General features: G+C 37.3%; 3 protein-coding genes and 7 non-coding genes across 14 annotated transcripts; 9 read left to right on the top strand and 1 right to left on the bottom strand.

The window, feature by feature from the left end:
• Positions 1-547: 547 nt before the first annotated feature.
• LOC140761328 (pentatricopeptide repeat-containing protein At2g22410, mitochondrial-like) lies at positions 548-2,182 on the top strand. Its single transcript, XM_073098605.1, has one exon. The coding sequence runs from the start codon at positions 548-550 to the stop codon at positions 2,180-2,182; it is 1,635 nt and encodes a 544-aa protein (XP_072954706.1).
• A 238-nt stretch (positions 2,183-2,420) lies between these two features.
• LOC140761068 (double-strand break repair protein MRE11) lies at positions 2,421-11,554 on the bottom strand. 5 transcript variants are annotated; one of them, XM_073098246.1, is made up of 24 exons: positions 11,421-11,554; positions 10,746-10,830; positions 10,560-10,606; positions 10,263-10,398; positions 10,042-10,199; positions 9,451-9,541; positions 8,793-8,912; positions 8,657-8,725; positions 8,488-8,579; positions 8,294-8,396; positions 8,127-8,234; positions 7,949-8,011; positions 7,808-7,879; positions 6,309-6,386; positions 6,040-6,102; positions 5,886-5,949; positions 4,956-5,038; positions 4,228-4,341; positions 4,029-4,106; positions 3,883-3,954; positions 3,536-3,795; positions 3,148-3,259; positions 2,837-3,028; positions 2,421-2,649 (listed from the first exon to the last, which is right to left on the bottom strand). In XM_073098246.1, the coding sequence occupies exons 3-24, from the start codon at positions 10,580-10,582 to the stop codon at positions 2,614-2,616; spliced, it is 2,187 nt and encodes a 728-aa protein (XP_072954347.1). In that variant the 5' UTR covers positions 10,583-10,606; positions 10,746-10,830; positions 11,421-11,554; the 3' UTR covers positions 2,421-2,613. The 5 variants fall into 5 exon arrangements, 4 of the variants coding, with proteins under 4 accessions (XP_072954347.1, XP_072954349.1, XP_072954348.1 ...); XM_073098248.1 differs by having other exon boundaries at positions 10,746-10,805; positions 11,421-11,504; XR_012104540.1 differs by lacking the exon at positions 3,148-3,259.
• A 504-nt stretch (positions 11,555-12,058) lies between these two features.
• Positions 12,059-12,200, top strand: LOC140761814 (small nucleolar RNA snoR134). The gene has a single exon (XR_012104629.1). It is a non-coding gene; the product is annotated as a small nucleolar RNA snoR134 (small nucleolar RNA).
• A 254-nt stretch (positions 12,201-12,454) lies between these two features.
• Positions 12,455-12,542, top strand: LOC140761813 (small nucleolar RNA U36a). Its single transcript, XR_012104628.1, has one exon. It is a non-coding gene; the product is annotated as a small nucleolar RNA U36a (small nucleolar RNA).
• A 66-nt stretch (positions 12,543-12,608) lies between these two features.
• On the top strand, positions 12,609-12,700 carry LOC140761816 (small nucleolar RNA Z223). Its single transcript, XR_012104631.1, has one exon. It is a non-coding gene; the product is annotated as a small nucleolar RNA Z223 (small nucleolar RNA).
• A 79-nt stretch (positions 12,701-12,779) lies between these two features.
• Positions 12,780-12,894, top strand: LOC140761818 (small nucleolar RNA Z278). The gene has a single exon (XR_012104633.1). It is a non-coding gene; the product is annotated as a small nucleolar RNA Z278 (small nucleolar RNA).
• A 156-nt stretch (positions 12,895-13,050) lies between these two features.
• On the top strand, positions 13,051-13,163 carry LOC140761805 (small nucleolar RNA Z278). The gene has a single exon (XR_012104622.1). It is a non-coding gene; the product is annotated as a small nucleolar RNA Z278 (small nucleolar RNA).
• Positions 13,164-13,326: 163 nt separating this feature from the next.
• Positions 13,327-13,430, top strand: LOC140761809 (small nucleolar RNA snoR97). Its single transcript, XR_012104624.1, has one exon. It is a non-coding gene; the product is annotated as a small nucleolar RNA snoR97 (small nucleolar RNA).
• Positions 13,431-16,474: 3,044 nt separating this feature from the next.
• On the top strand, positions 16,475-20,732 carry LOC140761395 (external alternative NAD(P)H-ubiquinone oxidoreductase B2, mitochondrial-like). The gene is made up of 10 exons (XM_073098700.1): positions 16,475-16,685; positions 17,030-17,297; positions 17,662-17,868; positions 18,280-18,530; positions 18,749-18,965; positions 19,065-19,169; positions 19,376-19,648; positions 19,774-19,895; positions 20,107-20,226; positions 20,400-20,732. The coding sequence occupies exons 1-10, from the start codon at positions 16,594-16,596 to the stop codon at positions 20,485-20,487; spliced, it is 1,743 nt and encodes a 580-aa protein (XP_072954801.1). The 5' UTR covers positions 16,475-16,593; the 3' UTR covers positions 20,488-20,732.
• Positions 20,733-21,343: 611 nt separating this feature from the next.
• Positions 21,344-21,434, top strand: LOC140761817 (small nucleolar RNA Z223). Its single transcript, XR_012104632.1, has one exon. It is a non-coding gene; the product is annotated as a small nucleolar RNA Z223 (small nucleolar RNA).
• The last annotated feature ends 650 nt before the right edge of the window (positions 21,435-22,084 follow it).

The raw sequence follows: 22,084 nt of genomic DNA, 5'->3' as shown, positions 1-22,084 counted from the left end.
TGAAAAATCGTAAAACTACTCACCCGCACGTTTGAAGTATTATAACAAGTTCCTAGAGTCTATGCTAAAATCTTCTTTTTACCAGAAGACAGCATAACTAGAAATCTAACACTAGTAATTTGATGGAAGTCTTATAAAGCTTCCTTTGTCAATTTCTCTCTCATTTTTTTTTATTTTTTATTTTTGTTGTCTTCCCACCTTTTTTGTCTTTAATTTCCTATATTTCAATTCTTTACTGTTAATCATACCACTGGTCGAATTTATAATAAAACAGCCAATTAGGTTTCTAGTTTTTGTAGGCAGCATTCTTTTTTTTGTATTTTTGGGTGCTGAGCATTTTTCACTTTCTCCTAAGCTAAGCTTGATTGTATTCTACTTTCTTTTTCTTTTTTTTTTAAATCTGAAAATTCTCAGGCAGTATTTAATTAATCTACAGCTAACTTAGCAACTCTCTCTCTCTCTCTCTCGTTCCAAACAAATACTTAAAAGCAAGCTCCCGCCCGTTTCTGAGATGCCAGAAGACCTCCTTCCGCTTTTATGACCCAAAATGATCGTCTTGCTTATGAAAACCCATGCCATAACAACCCTCCGTAGCAATCCCACGTTCATTGCTCATATTACCAGACGATGCCTTACCAGAATTCCAAGGAGTCTCTTGCTCTATGACGACGAATTGGCACCGGAAAGACAACTCCACAGAGAGCAGCGTACTCGCAAGTGGAAGAACGCCCTGGGAGCATATTTGGAAGGGAATGAACCTGAGTTGGTAATTTGGGAGTATAACCGTGGAAGGAGTGAGCTTAAGGTTGATCACGCCGTTCTTCTGTTCGTCATCAAGGCCTGCGGTCGTCTTTTGCATTCGTTCTATCCGGGAAAGCAGGTGCATTCCCATGTCTTCAAGTTGGGATTCGACTTGCATCTCGTCCTGCAGTCCGCCCTCCTTAAGATGTACGGTTTTTTTGGAGATCTCTTGGCTGTTCGCAAGATGTTCGATGAAACGCCCCACAGAGACGTTATCATGTGGAATGCTCTGGTTGCCACCTACTCTCGGGGAAATCATCCCCAAGAAGCGCTTTTTGCTGCAAGTGCTATGGCAAAGGAGAACTCAAGGCCTAATGAAGTGACCGTCACAAGTGCTCTCTCTTCTTGTTCCAAGCTGAAGGCTTTAGCTCATGGGAAGCAAGTCCATGGATACGCAGTGAAGAATCTTATCGGATTTGACACACCTCTCCAAAATTCCCTGATAGATATGTACGCAAAATGCGGATGCTTACACGTTGCCCAGAAGATATTCGAGAAGATGGGGAGCAGAACTACGGTGTCCTGGACTTGCATGATCAATGCTTATTGCGAGAACGACTGCCCTGGCGAGGCACTGACTCTGTTTCAGGAAATGCAGACGGTAGGAGTAAGGCTCGACAAAGTTACATTGTTAGCACTCATCTCCATATGCACAAAACTGGGAAGCTCTGAGTTGATGAAATGGATTGATGAATGTGTGGAGAAGACTGGTTTTCATGAGGATATTTGTGTTGCAAATGCCCTCATTAACATGCACAGTAAATGTGGGAACCTGGAGAAGTCGTGTTATATATTCGACCAAATGACTGTGAGGAGTCTGATTACATGGACAACGATGATACATGGGCTAGCAATGCATGGGCAAACTGTAGCCGCTCTCGTTCGATTCTCTCAGATGCAGAGGGAGGGATTTAAGCTGGACGAGGTTGTATTGCTAAACATCATCAACGCATGTAGTCATGCCAGGCTAGTGATGGAAGGCAGACAGTGTTTCAAGTCCATGGTGGAAGAGCATGGTATAACACCTCGGATAGAACACTACGGGAGCATGGTGGACCTCCTCTGCAGGGCTGGGCTAGTAGATGAAGCATTTGAATTCATGACAAATATGCCTGTGAAACCGGATGCCCCAATTTGGCGCATTCTTATCGGAGCATGTAGAGACATCGGAAACATTGGTTTAGCTAGAAAAGTAATGGAGTATGTGCTTGAACTGGAGCCTGAGAACAGTGGGAATTATATAATGAAATCAAATTTATACGCTATGGTTGGGGAATGGAGTGCCGTCCAAGAAGCAAGGGAAAATATGGAGCTCAAAGAAGCAACTAGAATGTTTCCTGCTCAGAGTTCTATTGAAGTAAACGATGATGCTGCGATGTAAATATCGATTTCTTACTCCCTGCATTCAATAAAAAGTAGCCTTCAAGCGCATTAATGATACAATATTGAGAAATCTCTCTCAAGCATCTATTGTTTACGAAATTGTAGTTGCTAAATACCCATCGAACCAAGAAATCTCAACCCATTTGTGACCAAAGCTCTACGAAGAACAAGGAAAGGGAAAAGAAGCACATCCCTGTGGCAAGAGCATTTTCAAATGATGAGGAACATTAGGAATACAGTATGAGGGTTCCTTAGAATTTCTAGCAAGAACACAAATGACCATCATGTATATGGAGGGCAAGATGTTAAGCATATTAGAACAGTGTTGTAAATATACAAAGCTTATCACAGCTTGCCAAAAAGGATGGTTTAGTGAAGAAGAAGAATTATAGCGCCATGTCCGAGCTAATACATGTGTCTTCATCAACATCATCTCTTCCTAACAGCTCCATAGTTCCTAGTCATCTGGAACCATAAATGAGGATCAGTCAAACATGTTGTAACCATTTAAGAATTGTTTTCTTATTCAAACTTATAGAGAAGAGGTTATAGAAGGATTATAGAGAAAATGTTCTGAGAATATTAATTTCCATTCAAGATCTGACAATCATCTTTGCCCCTCTCTTGAGAAAGTATTTGATGCTTCACTTACGCGAGGTTGAGCTTTCCTCAATCTGTTTGATATGTCGTCATCATCGTCGTCGTCGTCGTTATTCATAAGCATGCTATGGATGGAAGAGAGATCTGATTTCTTTCCCCTCTTTGATGACGACGCAGATCCTCTACCCCTGCCTCTGGGTGCAGGCCTTTTCCGCCTCTTCTCTTGGAAATTCCCTTCAGGTTCCTTGGAGCAAGAAAAATAGCAACAAGGCTTTAGAGCTCAGTATAGCAGAGATAGTAATCTGAGTTATCCAATAAGATAAAAAAATAATGTTGCTTCATGGAAAAGAATATAGAATATACAGAATTTTCAGTGATTTCATTAATTTCGTATGTCTCTGTTTCTTCACTTGGAGAGTCCACCTCCTCATCCACAATGCCACGTAGCGCAGCTGTTGTTGATGTTGATGAAGATCTGTACAATTTAAATGAATCAAATATGCCTTTCCAATGTTCTCTTCATGGCATCCAGTAAATGAATGAATATGCACATTTGCAGGGCAACAAATGCAGTCATTCATATGTAATTAGGATATCCAAATTTGTACATGGTAGGGTATTAAATTTATTTATTCACATATCTTATCACAAGTAGAGTATATTATGGTTAAAACAGATGGATGAAATTCAAATATCAAGATCTTGAAAAGTAATTCTTCAGCAAGAATGTGGCAAACAGTCAGTGATGAACCTTTCAGAATTGCGGACTCGCATAGTGGCATCAAGAGTCATCTGCTTTAAACTGCTAGAGCCTCTTCCCCTGCCTCTCTTTGAAGCTCCACTTTTGCCAATGTCAGAAGCATCATGAGAGGACTTAGTAGCTCCAGATAATACCTTTCTTCCTCGGCCAGCAGATCTTGAAGTCGGTAGTATCTGTCTAGTATCCTCTTCATCGCTAAAGGAATTCGGACTACTGGGAGTGGGAGCAGTAATAGCTTTACCTCTATTATTCTGTATAAACAGCAATCAAAGTCAACAATTTCAGCAGACAAGGAAGACTGGTAATTTTCTTGAATTTAAAATGAAGATTAGAGTAACCTGTAAGTTCTGTGAACTTAGTGAGATTCTTGTGTTTTCCTCAGAATGCAGTAATCTTTCTTTCACACGTTCCTGCATCAGAAAAAGTGTTAAATGTGATCACCAATACGCTTACTTTCCATCATGACATGAGAATAGCTCCATGCCTGCATGCACTCGCCCACTTTAAGTATTATATCTTCTTCTTCAATCTTCAGACTATCTGCTTCAGCATTCAATTTATTCTGTAAGAAAGGATACCAATATCATATCAAACAATAGTTTTCATATTTACCCTGAATTTATGATGCAAAGGTGCATTAATTTAGAACAATTGTTAGAAAATATCTAGAAAGAAATACTTACTCGTGTTTCCTCAAGATTATGCTGCAAACAAGAGTAAAATGCCATCTTATCATCCTTGTTAACAAATTCATGTAACGCAATATCCAGATCATTAACTGGAAGAATCTCCATTTTCTGCAAACCAAATAACTTACTAGTAAAACATATGTATATGGTCTAGACACCTCAAGAAACTAGAACACAAAAATAATTTCATCTTGAAAAATCATTCTCAGAGACCATACTGCAATGTTCTAATTACAGTCCCTTCATAAAATAGTAACTACAAGAAATCCAATGTGGCAAACCTTCATCAGAAAAAAAAATACTGAGGCAATTTATGAAGATCTAGTATTGCCACAACAGATACTGATAATCTAACCGCTTTGAGAAGTAGGACATTTGAGGAAATAAAAAGAAATTCTTGACATCTTTTATTGTCTCAAGACTATCTTCTGAGTTGCTGTTAAGCACATATGATGATATAACATCGAACCCTTGAAGGACTTTACATATCTCACTGATGGTTTTCCAAGTTTGATCTGGTCTCGATCCATACAACTTGACAGCCATCGAAGACATAGTCCAACTCAAAGGATTAGGAGAGAAAATTAAGCTCCAAAGAGAAGGGAAATTGTTTTTTCTCCTATTGTTTTATTTTCCCTTAACTTTATCTTTGAAAATTTACAAAAATGTGCTAGACTGGATACACATTGAGAAGATAAAAGGAGGGATAGCAAGTAGAATACCAAGTTACTTTCAGCAACCAGAGCCTCAATGTTTTGCTGGTTCAGCTCTTCTGGGCGAAGTCTTTCAGAAGCATCAATCTTTTCTATAACAAAATGAGAAAGAGCAAGTCAACAAATCCTTAATCCTCAGAATGGCATGCTGAGTCTCATCTGTTGATCAAGATGAGCGTGTTCCTTAATGACTGCATCTGTTAGTTTATTTTTACAAGGAATTCACAGAGCTATTTAACTTCATCAACAATTGCTAATTCCAACAATGAAAAATGAGTTCTTCAAGAAAAAGATAAGAGGCAAGTAGATAAAATTCTGAGTTGAGTACGGTACCATATAAATAAGTACTTAAGTCAAATCATAAAGCAGCATTCTCCATGGAATCTGAAACTAGTAAGTAAATTGAACGGACACTAACAAACACATTAATTCTTCATAACATACTAAATGAAGTTTGACATGCAAATTGGTCTTAGCAAATTTGGAATCACTTGTGAGATTAAGCTTTTCAATTTATAGGAATAGACATTTAATTGATGTTCATTAACATAAGGTGTCCAATAGCACTGGCAACAATAACTGACATAGAATCTGAATTTCTAACTGCTAAAACATTTTAATTGACACAAATACCAAAGAGGAGTTCTAAAACCTTGAAAAATTCTTCTATCTACTTCAATCTCAATAATAAGACCTCGGTAAAACCTTAGTGCACAAGGCTTGTGCTAATTCCAGATCTAATGAGATTAGGAAAACAAGATATATACAGCATTAACCCATTGCTGGAGAGGCTTTACTTGTCACAATACCTGGTTGCAGAATGGCAAGCTTTTATGGTCACATCAAGTGATGCCTCTAAGCAAATGACAAATGCATCATGGATGAATATGATATGTAACAAACTTGTAAGAAGTTCTGCAGAATAACGTAATTTAATACCCTCAACTGATTGACGCTTCTTTGCAGCCTTCGAGAAAATAAGAATGTCCTGTGGATTGGCAACCTACATGAATGGTACAAGTACACGTTCAAACAGCACACAAGTAGATATGAAAAGGATGTTTTACTGACTTCAAAACTATGATGAAGGTACCTTTCCTACATACTTCTGGCCAAATCTTTGAGGGTTTATTGTTGAAAATCCTGAGTAGTCAACCTACAGGGCAACTTGTTATGCTTATTCATATAAATAAAAGAATATCATAATTATCATTATTACTTTACACAACAAAAATTTGAAAGTATGGATTAAGACATTAAAAAAATTTAACTTTTCTTTTCTACATGTGATGTAGATTCAGTCTAACATGCTTTGTAGATGATAGCAAATATTAGAAAAAAAAATCAACTTGGAAACTTTACTTTTACTCTGACTAGTGGAAGTTTGAGCTCCGACCTGCTGGTAGTTGCTTTGCTACCTTTCTCAATCAGATTTCTCACCTGAAGAAATTACAGTTTGCAGAAATGAGATGGAAAGAATAAGCACAGACATGTCTAGTATCAAGAATCAAGATGTCCTCACACTAGCAGAGGTTCTTAAGCTGGGGTAAAAATGTTGTCAGGTTCCTATTGGGATATGCTTTTCTTTTGCTTTGGCAAAATGCCTTTCATAGGCCTATTAAATTGGAAATCAGATGAGACTATCTCTCACAGAGAATAGCCTTAACAGAGTTCAACGACCAACTAATGACCAAATACAACCATATCAAACATACCTCATGTAGAAACTAGAAACATCGCATATACAACCATGTAACCTATCAGTTACATGCAGCATGGTGGAATATAATCAGTGTTAATCTCCACTATTATGTGAATGTAAGCCTGAATAAAAACCAACCCAACCTGCCAGCTACCAGGTTTCTTGAAATGAAACCGACAGTTTAACCAAGGGATCCGGTCATGAGATCAAATCATAGAATAAGAGGTTTTCCATAAATTAGTGCTAGACATGCAAGTAACAAACTAGAGCTCCATTCACTTGTGAAATAAGATAAATTCTAAAATAAGTATTCTAATTTTTAATATCAAAGTAAAAGAGCTAATACCAATATAAGCTATACTATTATTTAGTTGAATACCGGTATAAGGAATAATAATTGTATTTGATGTGATATAATGTTGATATTAAAATAATGAAGAATAGTAAATTTGTATTAAAAATTTATGATATTTTAAATATTAGTAATTAGATCTTGTCTAATCTAGGAGCAAAATAATAATTTATTATCATTATTAAAGTAATTTTAAAAGTTGTATAAAGTAAGAGAAGAGAGAATGATGAATTAGTATACCGTTAAAAACTAATTTATTGTTTAGTTATAACACCAGAATAAGAAGATTTATTGATGCAGGACAACTTTTCAATTGCAGATTTAAGAAGAACAAGTAGGAAAAAAAATAACCAAACCCAAAAAATCTACCAACCGGGGTGTCAGAATCCACCGACAAACACCCAATGTGTGAAAGCAAAATGTTCACTAACCAATAAAAAAGGATTGTAAGCATTTCTATAGGCAAAACAAAGCAAAAGACAAAATGACAAAAATAGCTCTATAAGGCTAGTCAAAACTCTCGTTAAACCAAAAGCCACAGATGCAGCCCTCTTGTGCCTAAGAAAATAAACGTAACGAATAGTGGTGTCCACACCACTTATTCCAGAAAAAAATTATTTATATTCCATAAGTGAACGGGGGCTATAAGTATTTTGTTTTAAACATGATTTAGATCAAGCATTTGAGCCAGATTTTGTTGAGTCAGATCAACATAAGACATAAAGCACTTGTTTTGCAGGACTTGAATTAGCATTGTTGGCATTCCTAGGTTCAACATTATTTTCAATAAAAGGAGATCTCTCTTACAACTTTATCCAGATATTCAAGAACAGATGACTGATCATTCGCATCAACTTCAGCTTCATCTTTCAACACAACCTGCACAACAAAAGATGCAAATAGTTAGAAATACATAAAGAAATAGATGAGCGTGTGTAAATCCCTTACCTCTGCATACTCAAATGGTCTGACTGACTTCAGAGGTATTTTAGTTGGTCTGTACTGACTCCCCTATAGACAAAAAATGATGAGCAATACAGTTAAAAGTCTACCTAAATGAAGTGGAAAGAAATCAAAGACAGAATAGGCAAGTGAAAAGAAATGTTCACCAATGGACAATAGCAACCTTGATTTCCAACAGAAGTACATGCTTAGCTTTGGCTTCACCATCAATCAATGATGTGGCAACTGAAGATCCTGGCTGTGAAATATGAAAGCCCATCCCTGGAACCTCCTGTAAAACTAACTTCAGCATGACAGTGCAGTATATAAATTTGTGTACTAAAGTGTCACCTGTGGGTCAACAAGGCATTCATGTTCATGCCCCCATACTATGAAGTCCAAAAACCTTGGTAAGAAATGCTCATTTATCGCATTCTTGGGGTTTGTCTTGATTCTGTGATGGATACAAGTATAAGTTGCAATTTCAATGACATTATCTAAGATATGAACAACATCAAAGAAACTTCGCACACATAATACACAACCTGTTCTGATGGAGAACCAAAATGTTGAACCAGGCAGACAATGGAACGCCCTCTTGGGATTCAGGTCGCATCCACTGCACTGCATGAGGTGTCTGAAAAATCAATTGTCAATATTTTAGAAACAAAACGTAAGCAAGAAATGAACTGCATACAGGAGGCCCAAGAGTACCTGAAACATTCTATTCAGTCGCTCGTCTCTAATGTTTCCCAGGCCATACAAGGCCACTGATGTTGTACCCTGCAACTTCATATCTTAGCCTAGGTTTCCATGTCACTAATGCTTTAATGCAAATAACTGCACCAACCTTTTTTACAAGTATAGGATATAGTGTTATTTGACCAACACCAGAACCACCAAGGACCATCTTCCCAAAGTAGTTAACAAGATTGCATGCCGAGAGTATATCAATGGCAGAAAGATTATCCTGTACAGAATTATAAATAAGGAATAAGGAACTAAAAAGCACAATTCGAGCTGATTGTAAGAAGGCAAATATACATCCTAAGTGTTCCTCTTATGACTTTCATGACTGATCACAATTGTCTTCCCTAGGCTTTCCAACTTATTTTCATTTGAAATAATCCTAGTTGGTTTTGAGTCAGTCATCCCAAAGGTTGGAAGATTAATCTTAGCAATGATTTAGATATGACTTCAATGATCCATTTAACTCCAAATTATCAAAAATACCTCTACTACATTTCGAAACATAAACTTGATATCTTCAAAATAGATACAAAGGCATTCAGTTACCAATGATTAAAGGCCATCCAATTTTGGCTAAGAAATGAGACTTTAATTTCAGGGGAGCACGTTATGTATATAACTATATATGCATGCATATATATACCAATATAACATATTGATCTACCAAAGTGTTAGGTAGAAATAAGCACTTCAGCAAAAAGAGAAGCCAAAGGAAATAACGATGTTCAATGTTGACCAAATATTGAAGCAAAAGTTACCACTCCAGCCGGATCGTCATGATTCCCATGTATAGTGAAAACAGGCAAACCAACATTGAAATGGGGATCTTCATAGTTGACATGACCAAATCTGAGAAATTAATAAGTCAGAATTAGAATAATCGCCATCACTGTTCGTCCCTTAACAAAAATTCACATAGCAACTTGCTTAAGTAATGTCAGGTGCTGCAAAATTTTCTCCAAATCAAGAACAATTTCATGCAGTAAATGGGCCTAGCAGCCTATGCTTACACTTGTCCATGGATAAGTAATATGCATCAGAGAGATGACCATATTCTAAGCAGCACGATTGTCCAAATATGAGACAACACAAACCATGAAGATGGAGGGGAGAGTCTCTTTATTTCTTGCAATTATCAAGATGACAAGCTAGACAAGATTCAGATCAAGCAAACCATGAATTAACAATAATAAGAGCTGGGCTACAGCTTAGATGTTTAATTAACAAACCAGTAAATAATTGCAAAGTTCTTTTAATTGGACTTTGAACAAACTGACTGACAGTTTAGCATCTTAAATAAAAAAATATAATTAAATTATATAGCAGCTGGATCCACATACAGTCCATACATGTTTTGGAAGTTCACTGTCTGATCACTGACAACCTGGAATGGCACGGGCCGGTCATTTAAGCAATAGCGCCTCAGAATCTCAATAGTCTTTACCAATGTCGATCGTGAAGGCTTATTCTCATGAAAAAGATCACCACCAAGAAGTATGAAATCTACCTGCAGTTTAAAAAGTAAAAAATCAATAACTCAGCTATGGAGAGCAGGAGTGAAGGATATTACCTGTTTTTGGTCTGCTATGGAGCAAATCTCTTCAAAAGCCTGAAAAGAGTCAGACCTGCGTATTTCATCTTTCTCCATATATCCTAGGTGACAGTCAGTAGCGATAAGTACTCGGAGTGTGTTGTCCGTGTCCTCCCTGAAATGTAAGTAAAGATAACATAGAAAATCTCGGTCATGCAAAATGTCCCAGAATATCCATGTTACAGGAGACTATGCAAAAGAGTAGTATTAAATGTATGATGAAAATATATTTCAAAAGTTGCGAACAAGGATTTTGACAGATATAATAATGCTTACATCGATGCTTTACTCATTACCATACAGCATAAGTCCTTTTGAATATCCTGTAACAATAGCACCATGAAGTAAGTACTTCGTTACTGGACATTTAAAACAACAGGCAAAAATGCAACCAAGTTAAAAATGTAGTTTACTACCTACATAATGTATTGTGGATACTATCTTGAGGTCGCTGTAGCATACCTTACATGTGATTAGGAATTGTTGCCCTTGTAGAAATCAGCTCTGTTTAGTTTTTCAGATCTGTGGCAGCAGAAATACATGGAGGCTAGACAGGCGAAGAGCCAGGGAATGGTGGGGCCACATAATATCATGCACCAAAAAAAAAAAAGAAAAAAAAAGATGATACACAATATCTGCATGCCTGATACCATATCATCATACTCCAACTAAACTTAATTTAAAAGTGAAGCTCTTGTATAATTCATCTGCAAAGAAATGTGATTAATTGATTTTGTGGTCAAAGCATAAGAGTATTCCGATCATAGATATGCTCGAGTGACTTGTGACAAGATTCAAAGCCAATACAAGCCTACAGCACCTATGCATTTACTACATTACGGAATTACAAACCAATAGAACTTGTTTTAGTAAAAATGCGTTAGTTTTGAGAAGAAGAGGAGTAGAGAGAGGGGGATAGGATACCATGAAACCTCCGACTTCGATTATTAGATTGACCTACGGAAGCCCTAAGTCAACCACTTCTACTAACCATAAATAGAACGGCAGCAGTAGGATTTACAAAAGAAGGAAATGAACCCTAAAAATCTCCATTGAACTCACGTACCCGATAAAATCAAAGCACGATAAAGATACCATCGTAATTAGAAGGAAAAGAATAATAAGAACCTTTCTTACCTCGACTTCGATTGCATCATAATTACGAAGACGAAATCGACTGTTGCTCAAAGAAAACCCTAGATAGAAGAAACCAAGAGCTCGGAATGATCGTGGCGGGAACTACCACTACTAACGCAGGCTTTCCATTCAAGGGTTTGACCTCTAGAGCGAGGTCTTGATCCGGTTCGACCGACCCGGTTCGACCGGCCCGGTTCGCAGGGTCAAGTGGGTGTAATCAGTAATGTAATCAAAAGGGCCAGATCGCCTACTCCAGCAATCGATCCCAGCCGTTGGATACTTCAGGGCGAAGGGTTAGGGTTTCATTACTTCTATATATAGTACAATGCGTCTCTTGTTCTCTTCGTCTCGCGGCTCTCGCCTTACGCCTCTACTCATGTTGTTTTCTATGCCTGTAGGTTTCGGTAATGCATCTCCTTTCTGCCCATATTAGGCAGATTTTGATCCGTAGTGTCTCTATGATGAAAAAGGTTTCGATCTTTATCTAGGTCTTCCTAATAAATTGCAAAATTTGTGCGGTAGAGTCTTCAGTTTTCGATCGTCCCTTTTGGATAGGGTAAAGTTTTGATCTTTTCTTTTCTTTTTCATCTATAGTATTCTTTATTTGCATCAAATCGAAGAGTTTAATCTTGGTTATATCGCACGGAGCCAACCCCGGGCTTATCTGAGTTATCCATTGACGAAGGAAGCCCCAATGCCTGTGCTACATCAATTCTGCCGTTCTGTGTTGCAGTTCACGACTTGTGATGACTGATCTGTGTCAATGCAACGGCTAAATCTCCCATCTTTTCAATCACTTTCCTCTGCATTCTGTTTTTGACTGAGCTTTGTTCTGCCTCTCCTCACCTTTGGCTTTTTGAGAGTTTGTTACTCAAAAGAGCCCAGTCATGGAGGCAGAGATCGAATTCGGTGGAGCTAAACGTGGGGGCTAACTATTCTTCCATGGTTGTGCCTCTAAAACCTCTCACTATAGTTTTGCTTCAATCCTTGGGATTCTTTACTAGCTTTTCTTTTACTATATCTGTCTCAAGTGGTGGCTATGATTATAACTTACCCGCGCTTCTGATGAAAAATCATGAAGTAACAAGGGAAAATAATGGTTGAATTTCTTGATATGAGCCAACCGTGTTAAATCTTTAACGATATACATTTTTAACTGCGTACTTATGAATAAGGTATATAGTTATTGATGGGCTATGATGATGAAATTAATCAGCTTTAAATGCCAGTTCTGCTTCAGATAATTCATGATTGAGAAGCTGATGAATGCTGAGCCTTTAATCGAGTTTGTCAGTTTATCCTACTATGTTATTATCCTTCATATGCCTTTTGTCAAATGGAAACAGAATCAACTAGATTGCCAATGATGATATGTCCAAGTTTTGAGGTGTAGGTTGCTCCAAGACCCTGTTATACAGGGAGAACCTACTTGGAGTTCCTACATTCAAATGACATAAATGGACTAACCTGAGGTATCATTATTATTATAAAATCTATCGAGTATTACGGAACACTTGTCACTACGGAAATGTTTGGAAGAGTTCGGTTAAGGTAAGGTGTCTATTAGGAAATACATGTAATCTCTTAAATCTCATAAGATTGAGTGGAATATTTTATCTAGCAAATTAGTGCTAATGATGATTTGTCTGCAAAATGGATGTGTTGTGGAACCAAGTCCCTGCTTGCAGGAGAACCTACTTGGTGAAGCAGCATTTTATGACATCAAACAGATACTTCTGAGGCAAAAAAATATTTTTCAGTGAACTATGTCCTTATTGAATTTATTTTCTCGTACTAGGGTTCTATGAGGTTCCTGATTGTACCGACGACGGCATCAGTAGGTAGATCATTGGGTATATATACTTAGTAATCTTGTGCAAACATTGAGTTTTACTATCCTCACGTTTGAGTTTGATTAGCGTCGAGGCTGAAAAACTCAGATATTGGGTGTTGTCATCAGCTTCTTCTCTTATTTAATGAGATTTGGAGTTAAATAACGGCACAATATTTAGAAAAACTCATTTGTTTTTTGAAAAATTAAAATAAAACCATATAGTTGTGTGTTGTACACATGTACTTCACCTTAGTTCTTTGGTTGATTTTCGCAAAATCTGAAAGAAAATGTTTAATATAGTTTTAGTGATTGATCTAATGTTAAGCATTGCAGACTTGCAGTTAATGTCATTCTCTTCCAGGGTATGTAGTCACTTGAGAAGATTTTGCGTGTTGCAGCAAAGCTTGAATATTTACTTCGTTGTTCATTTGGAGAAGATTGAATTCTATGGAATTAGGCTCTTTCACAATACGCATGTAAAGTATTATAACTGTTTTGTTCTGACTGTCTTTGAGTGTTGTGTTATAGTGATTCGGGTGTATCGTTTTAGTTGTAAGCGGCTTACAATTTTTTGCAATCAGTGGAAAAATCCATGTAATTTTTTTTCCATATTATATAAATTAATTACCATCCTCCGAGCTTTCAAAGATATGTTCAACCTTGTTTGCTTATAATTGAGCACAACTGTTTGGTTTTATTGCGATTGCTAATGCTAAGTGTTTGGTTGTTACTTGCAATCCTTTAGATGAAGGATACCTTACTGTGTGGATGAAAAATTGGAAAGGACAGTCGAATTAGTAGGGTGTATTCGAGCGAGTTGGGTCATATCGGTGGTTTTTTTTTTTTCTTCGCGCTGGAGTTCGACTTTTGATTTAGGAACAAAAGAGTTGAATTTGACCAGGAAGGAGACTATGGCAATAAGGAGGAAAGCATTCACCATTACAGATAGGAAGCTATACCTAGCCTTCTTGAAGATGAACTAGAATACGATGGAGTCATCGCTAAGTAGGGCTGTCAAAATAATCAAGCTCGGCTCAATAATGCTCGATTAAGCTCGGCTCAAAAATAGGCTAAGCCAAGCTTGATCGTTAAAGCTAGGCTTGAAATTAAATTCGAGCCAAGCTTAATCCCGAGCCGGCTCGATCAACTAATATGAACCATCAGATCAAAACTCTTTTACCCATTTAAAATTTCAGCCATTATTTTCTGACACAATTATCTTTATTGTTTGTAATTTATATCTTAATTGCTTGTAGTTTTTTGACATAATTATCTTTGTTACTTATAATTTATATTTTGGTTGCTTATGGTTTTTTAACTCATTTATTTTTATGGCTTATTATTTATATTTTAGTAATATTTATATTTTTATAGTTGAATTATGTTTTATTTCAAGCTTGATTCAAGCTTAAATTAATTCAAGCTTGCTTAGGCTCAAAAATGATTTGAAATTGATAATACTTAAAATTGTTAATTAAGTAGTTCGTTTAAGTTCGAAATTTAATTTCAATTCAAGCTTGATCACAAAGACAGGCTCGAAATTAATTTCAATCCGAGTTTGATTAGAGCCGAGAAAATTAATTTCAATCCAAGTTTGATTAGAGCCAAGCTCGATCAATCTCGGCTCGTTTGCACCTCTATCACCAAGAGAATCACGATGTTTCGTTGTCGCTATAGGAGCACATTGGTGCACCACCATCAAGGGTTTAATCTTTGGATCCTACTTGTAAAGGGCATTTATGCGACCGCAAAGGCTGTCGGATACGACAACAGCTAACCAAGAGTAGTGACCAATGGAGATGGTTTTCGACGGTGAAAAGGGTTTGAGGGAGATGAAGATGGTCTGGACTCTAGCATGCTGATGAATTTGGACTTTGAGGAAATGCAGATCGTATCAACTATTGTATCTTAGATTTAACAACTCTAAACTAAATATATATAAATACAAGCTTAATCGAGCTGAACTTGAGTAAGCCAATATTGGATCGGCTCGGCTCGATAATTATTTTGAGCCTAAAATTTTAACTTGGCTTGGCTTGGCTCGGCTCATTTAGAACTCGGGCGGAGCTCTTAAAGAGCCTAGCCCACACGCTTCACAAGCTCACAAACTTTTTTAAAAACCCTACTCTAGAGTCAAAAATTAGCTGGCCCAACTAGGCCTTGCACTGTCTCAAATGCTGGTCAGACATTATTATAGAAGCAATCCTTCATTTGCAAAATAGATTTTCAAACCATATGACACATTCCGCGTAGAGGAAGGGAAAAGAAGGGGATGAGGACTTTAAATATCTATCTTTTACCGGCTTGGCCCGAGCGGAAGGTACCTCCAATAGCAACTATCTGTCGAGTCCTAGTCAACTCCACGTGATTTTAGTGGCGGTTGTGTTATTAATAAAAGAGGAATCAAAGTGTTTATAGTTTTACCCTCACATTGATACCATTAGACGAACCATTGGAATTGGGGCATCATGGGTCGGGAGATTTGGCGTCGATGGATGAAATAATATAATGTTCCAGAAGTTGCGGACCCGTCAAACAATGATGTTGACCGATGGATGGGTTTCAAAGTTGGCGGTTGGACATCTTAATTAATTACACCGTGAACCCCCCTGGTCCCTGGTCCCTGGTCCCTGGTCCCTGGAACTGAAAGAAGACGGTTAACAAGAGCATATACGATCAATCTCGAGGGTCTCGCTTTCTCTTTACCTTTTTTCCCCCACTCCATATAGTTGGAGGGAAGGACAAATGGACGATCGTTCGCTTGCACCTTCCTGCTGGCAAATAAGTCAAATAACAACTCTTTTTTAATTATTTAAAATTAAATAAATATATGAGCGATGATAGTCTTTTCTCCACAATCTCCCACATTACATATGATTGATAGGGAATATGTGGAATACGGTCAGCTGTTGTATAAACGGAATTACCTCTAAATAAAAACAAAATGGAATTAACAGCTGCTGTTGCTTCACTCAGCGTGCTTGTTAAAAAAAATGTATTTCTCATTATTTATTTATTTTTATCCAGCATTTTGTTCCATTGACATAACACTTTCAAATTTAACCCGCCACCGTCGTACGATATTTCATATACCTCTCCTGGACAGCAAAAACGTGGCCTCCCCAATTTTGACACGTGTTCATAAACAATACTCGTAAGTCGTAAAGCATTTTCCATTGGCCACCAAGTTTCCTTGAGTCGGTGTGAAAATATCAGATGTAAACAGCGAAGACCAACTAACAAAGCAATAAAAAGTTCCTCTTTCTCTCTAACGAACGGAAAAGGAAGAAGAAGAAGAAGAAGAAGAAGAAGAATCTCTCTCTTTCTAAGATCGCCAGAATGAGATTCTCCGCCTTCTTTTTCGACGGCGTCGCCCGAGCCTTCAACAGTCGACCCACCATCTCTAAGTTCATCGTCGTCCTCGCCGCGAGGTAACCTCTCTCTCTCTCTCTCTCTCTCTCTCTCTCTCTCTCTCTCTCTGTTTCCATCGTTTTATACTTCCTTGCCACCAATCAATCGTTTCGTGCCCATCAAATTTTCCCGTTCTTCCTCCCATCATGTGAAATTTAGATGTGAAATGAGACAAATTCTCTTTAGATCTGTATGAAATTGTAGCTGGATTTACTGTGCTGACTCAGTTTTAGCGCCTTTCATTTCTTTCAGTAATCAAGTTTGCATATTTTAGATATTTATTCAATTATCTGCGGATCTCTCTGTCAACTTTCAACAAAAAAAAGAAGCGATTTTATTGATGTAATTTGTGCTAACTCTGCAGTAGTGGAGGCCTTGTGGCATATGCTGACTCGAAGTCGGAAAATGCAATCGAGGCATCTCAAACAGCTCCTAAGAAGAAGAAGGTGTTGGTGCTTGGAACTGGTTGGGCTGGCACAACCTTCTTGAAGAATCTGGATAGCACCTTGTACGACGTCCAAGTGATATCTCCTCGTAATTACTTTGCCTTTACCCCTTTGCTTCCAAGCGTCACATGTGGAACCGTCGAACCACGCAGTATCGTTGAGCCGATACGCAGAATAATAAGAAAGGTATGATTAATTGAGCTATTGCGCATTATTTGCCAATTATGATTCTCCTGTCTTTTGGCTGTTTTCTTATTCTCAAATACTACCACTAGTCCCTCTAAAATCTTAATCTTAGTTACAATATTTTTGATAATATTATCAGTAGTATACGGGTGAGGGTTGATAATTATTTACTTCTCTTATCATCTTACGATTTTGTTCTTCACACATTAATTTGGCTATATCTTTTCCTGCTTTGCGTCCATTTGATTTATAATTTTTTATTTAATCACAGAGTTGAGCAAATTTCATGTACTGAAATTTTTTCTGGTCCATTTATCCTGTTAATAAACTAGTTCTCAGATTCTTCTTTATATTACTTTGGCAGAAAAAGGGAGATGTTAAGTTTTGGGAAGCCGAGTGCTTCAAGATCGACGCAGCAAACAAGAAAGTTTATTGCCGTTCTAATATTGGCACAAATTTGGATGGGACTGGTGAATTTGCAGTTGATTATGATTACCTAGTGCTTGCAGTTGGAGCAAGGGCCAACACATTTAACACCCCTGGTGTGGTGGAGCATTGCCACTTTTTGAAGGTACACTTAGTTCATTCACTACAACAAAATTAAATTCTTGTGACATTTTATGTGTGTGGCAAAAAATAGAAAATGCATCACAAAAAGTATTTACAATGACTTAAAAAGTCGTCTCAGGCTGTCGCAAATATTGCCGTCGCAAAAATATTTATTTCAAGAGTCTTAAAGCAAATTAGCATCGGGTACAGGGCTTGCTGACTTATAACACACTTTCTAGTTACATTCTCAGGGCATCAGGGAATAGTTGGTATCAGTTCAAGAAATTATCTATTTATCATCACTCCTTTTATGTCATTTTGATTTGCCATTCTGTGTCTGGATGTTCACTAGAATCAAGCTTTTAAATTTTATATTTGATACTGGTTGCCCATTGTGTAAGAACTTCACATTGCCATTAATACATACATGCAGGAAATAGAGGACGCTCAGAAAATCCGGAGAAGTGTGATGGACTGCTTTGAAAGGGCCAACCTTCCTAACATTGATGAAGAAGAGAAGAAGAAGAATCTCCATTTTGTAATCGTTGGTGGTGGACCTACTGGTGTTGAATTTGCTGCAGAGTTGCATGATTTTGTTTCTGAGGACTTGGCTAAGCTTTACCCTGCAATTCGAGACCTAGTGAAGATATCAGTCATTGAAGCTGGAGAGCACATATTGACCATGTAAGGCATGCTTAATGATCTTATATTTCGGATAAGAGGTTATCTTTGAAATGTATTAGTTTCAAAAGAAAGTTCTCTTTGAATAATCCACTAAAATAGTATTGTATGGAATTGATTGTTCATTGTCATTATCACCGTATGTTTTTTATGTGTATCATTTACAAGAACCTGTGGCTTCCTCCCTGAATCCTTTATTTTTTTATGGCTGTATTACGAAGGTTTGACAAACGGATAACAAAGTTTGCTGAAGAGAAGTTCCACAGAGATGGAATTGAAGTCAAAACAGGATTCAAGGTTTTAAAAGTTTCTGATAACCTGATCACCATGAAAAACGCAACTGCTGGAGAATTTTCTGTGCCATATGGAATGGCTGTTTGGTCTACTGGTATTGGGACACGTCCTGTTATGATGGAATTCATGAAACAAATTGGTCAGGTTAATGAATCTTCACTTACAGTTTCTTGTACTACTGAGATTGTCTTGATTTTGCTAGACACTGCATGCTAATACTTTACTTTCACTCTGTTTGCGCAGGCCAATAGGCGCGTCTTAGCGACTGATGAATGGCTGAGAGTCCGTGAATGTGATGGTGTTTATGCAATTGGTGATTGTGCTACGATTAGTCAACGGAAAGTAATGGTATGGCTCACAGTCGCATCATACTACAATCAATTTCAATGTGCATTTTGAAAGGTTTATTATCTTTGAATTGGGAATATAACGTGACTATTAACAAGTTTCTGAAAAGGATGACAGTAAAAATGCTGAGAATATCAAGTAGTCAGATTTATGTCAACATGAATTATCTGACTGCAGTTGTACTGAATGCTTATATATGCTTCCAGGAGGACGTCACGGCAATTTTTAAGGTTGCGGACAAAGACAATTCTGGAACATTGACTCTGAAAGAAATCCAAGATGTTTTAGAAGATATTTGCATAAGATATCCTCAAGTGGAACTCTACTTGAAAAGCAAGCAAATGAGTGACATTGTTGATTTGTTAAAGGATGCCAAAGGTGATGTTCAAAAGGAATCTATAGAACTGGACATTGAAGAGTTCAAAAGGGCTCTTGCTAACGTGGATTCACAAGTCAAAAGTCTTCCAGCAACGGCTCAGGTGACTATTCATCTTCACAAACTGGATTACCTCTTTCACATAAATTGTGACAGTTTGTGGAAGTATGTGTTAGATATCCATTGCTCTCGACTTTCTCTGACTAATTTTCCAATATTTGGGGGTAGGTTGCTGCGCAACAAGGAAATTATCTTGCCAGATGTTTTAACAAAATGAAGGATAGTGAGGAGAATCCTGAAGGTCCACTGCGAATTAGGGAAACAGGTCGTCATCGCTTTCGTCCCTTCAGGTATATGCCTATCTCTTGTGCTTTTCTTAATCTTTGTGTTCCCAAATTGCTTAATGTGTTTTAATCCTCTATAAAATTGAATTTCTTCTCATACATGATCAAATCAACCAAGTAAACAACCATGTGTTTAATCAATCTAATCCCAGCTTAATTGTACGTGCTTGATCCTTTTTAATTTGATGTATTTTATACCTTTGTTTCGTTCCCCCAGCTATAAGCATTTTGGTCAATTTGCCCCTTTGGGCGGAGAGCAGACAGCTGCACAGCTCCCAGGAGATTGGATCTCTATTGGTCACAGCACTCAGTGGCTCTGGTATTCTGTGTATGCTAGGTATAATATCTTTTCAACCCACCAGATAGTACTTGTATCTGTTTTGCAGGCTTGCCATCTCTTTCAATCCTTCAGCTTAACATATGCATGCCAATTGTTTCTTTATTGAAAGTGTTACCTTGTTAGGACTTGACATGGTTGATAATTTATAAGATTCTTTTTCTTCTATCCAGCAAACAAGTGAGCTGGCGCACAAGGGCATTGGTAATATCTGATTGGACGCGTCGATTCATTTTTGGGAGGGACTCGAGTTGCATATAGTTAGGTATCACTAATGTGAATAGATCTTCTGTCAGATTATCAGCTACTGAACTGCAGAAGTTCTTGATTATTTTGATCACCAGTTCTGATGTCCTCTTTTTTCCTTCAGATGTTTGCCTATTGATTGCTTGAGAAAGAAATAATCTATTGTTGTCATCTTGTTGATTTTTTTTTTACCTGTTATGTAAAACTAAGAGCAATAATTATTCTTCTAGTAACTTTGATTACTAGATGTGTTTTTGATATTTTGTAAGTTATAAACTACTAAGGCTCCCAAAAGATGGCATTGGTGGCTTCCTCCAGAGAACCTCACCATCCACATTATTCTTCACAAGATTGCAGGCTTTTTCTCCATTGTATGACTCTTTTTCTGAATTATGTTGTTCTGACATTCAACTGTCAATCCAATATCACAAAAGCACTGAGGTTATACAAGCAAGAGGGACCTGCATTTAGAAATGTTGCAATTTAGCAAAGGCAGCCTACTATATCCAAGGAACTATCCAATTTACACACATGCAGTTCGCATCACTTTATCCAGGTTGTTGCAACTACGGCATTTAAACTTTAAAAACGTTGGAATAACCTCTTTCAGATTCAACTGAAGGCAAAGAAATATAGACTTCCAGTATTAGGACAGGAACTGAAGTGGTTTATATACCAAAAGCTAGGGTAGAGACACCTTCTTCACTTCTTATGGTGATCCAGTCATGCATCATAGAATCAGCCAGAGCAAAAGAAGGGCTCAACCGTGTTAACTCTTATCTGTGCTTTTAACTGTTTACTTGTTCATGTTTGTACTGTAGTTGAAGAACATGTTTGAGCTTATTCAAGGTCTAGTTTTGGTGGATGTTTTGATGGACTATGACGATAAAATTAATCCGCTTTAAATGCTAGTTCTGCTTCAGATAATTCGTGATTGAAAAGCTGACAAATGATGAGCCTTCGTTCATGTTTGGAAGACTTATTAGTTACATATGATGTTTAACTATTGTATTACTTCCATTTTGAGAGTGCTTGGCAGAGGTAAGCTGAGGTGCCTATTACGAAGTACATATATAATCTGTTAGTCTCATTAGATTGAGTGGAACCCCTTATTCCAAGTCCCTGCTTGCAGGGAGAACCTACTGGGTGAAGCAGTACTTTATGACATCAACATATACTTGTGAGGCATAAAATTATTTTTGAATCCACTTTCTTCTTGTTGAATTTATTTTCTTGCAGTAGGCTTTCTATGCCTTTCCTGTATGCATTGACTACAGCATCAGTAGGTAGATCATTGAGAGTATAGACTTCTTATTGATCTTGCATAAACATCGAGTTTTACTATATACTAAACCTCTTATTTTATTGTTGTTACTGGTTCGTCTTAATTATTGGCCAAGTATAGAGCAAGCTTTTTCTTCAGTAATATATGCTGGGTTTGTTACTTGCTCGTTGGTTGATTTTTTCTGAACATGAATGGCATTCTGCAGAATCTAAAAGAAAAAAAGTTGGTGGTTTTATTAGTGATCTTCTGTCAAGCATTAAATTGCAGACTTGCAGTTAATATGATTTTGTTCCGAGATCTGTCAGTCACTTGACTTGAGAGTTGAAA

This window comes from Typha angustifolia, chromosome 6 (assembly GCF_048772165.1).
Source record: "Typha angustifolia cultivar Huaian chromosome 6, ASM4877216v1, whole genome shotgun sequence".
NCBI lineage: Eukaryota > Viridiplantae > Streptophyta > Magnoliopsida > Poales > Typhaceae > Typha > Typha angustifolia.
This window is presented reverse-complemented; position numbering and strand designations above follow the sequence as displayed.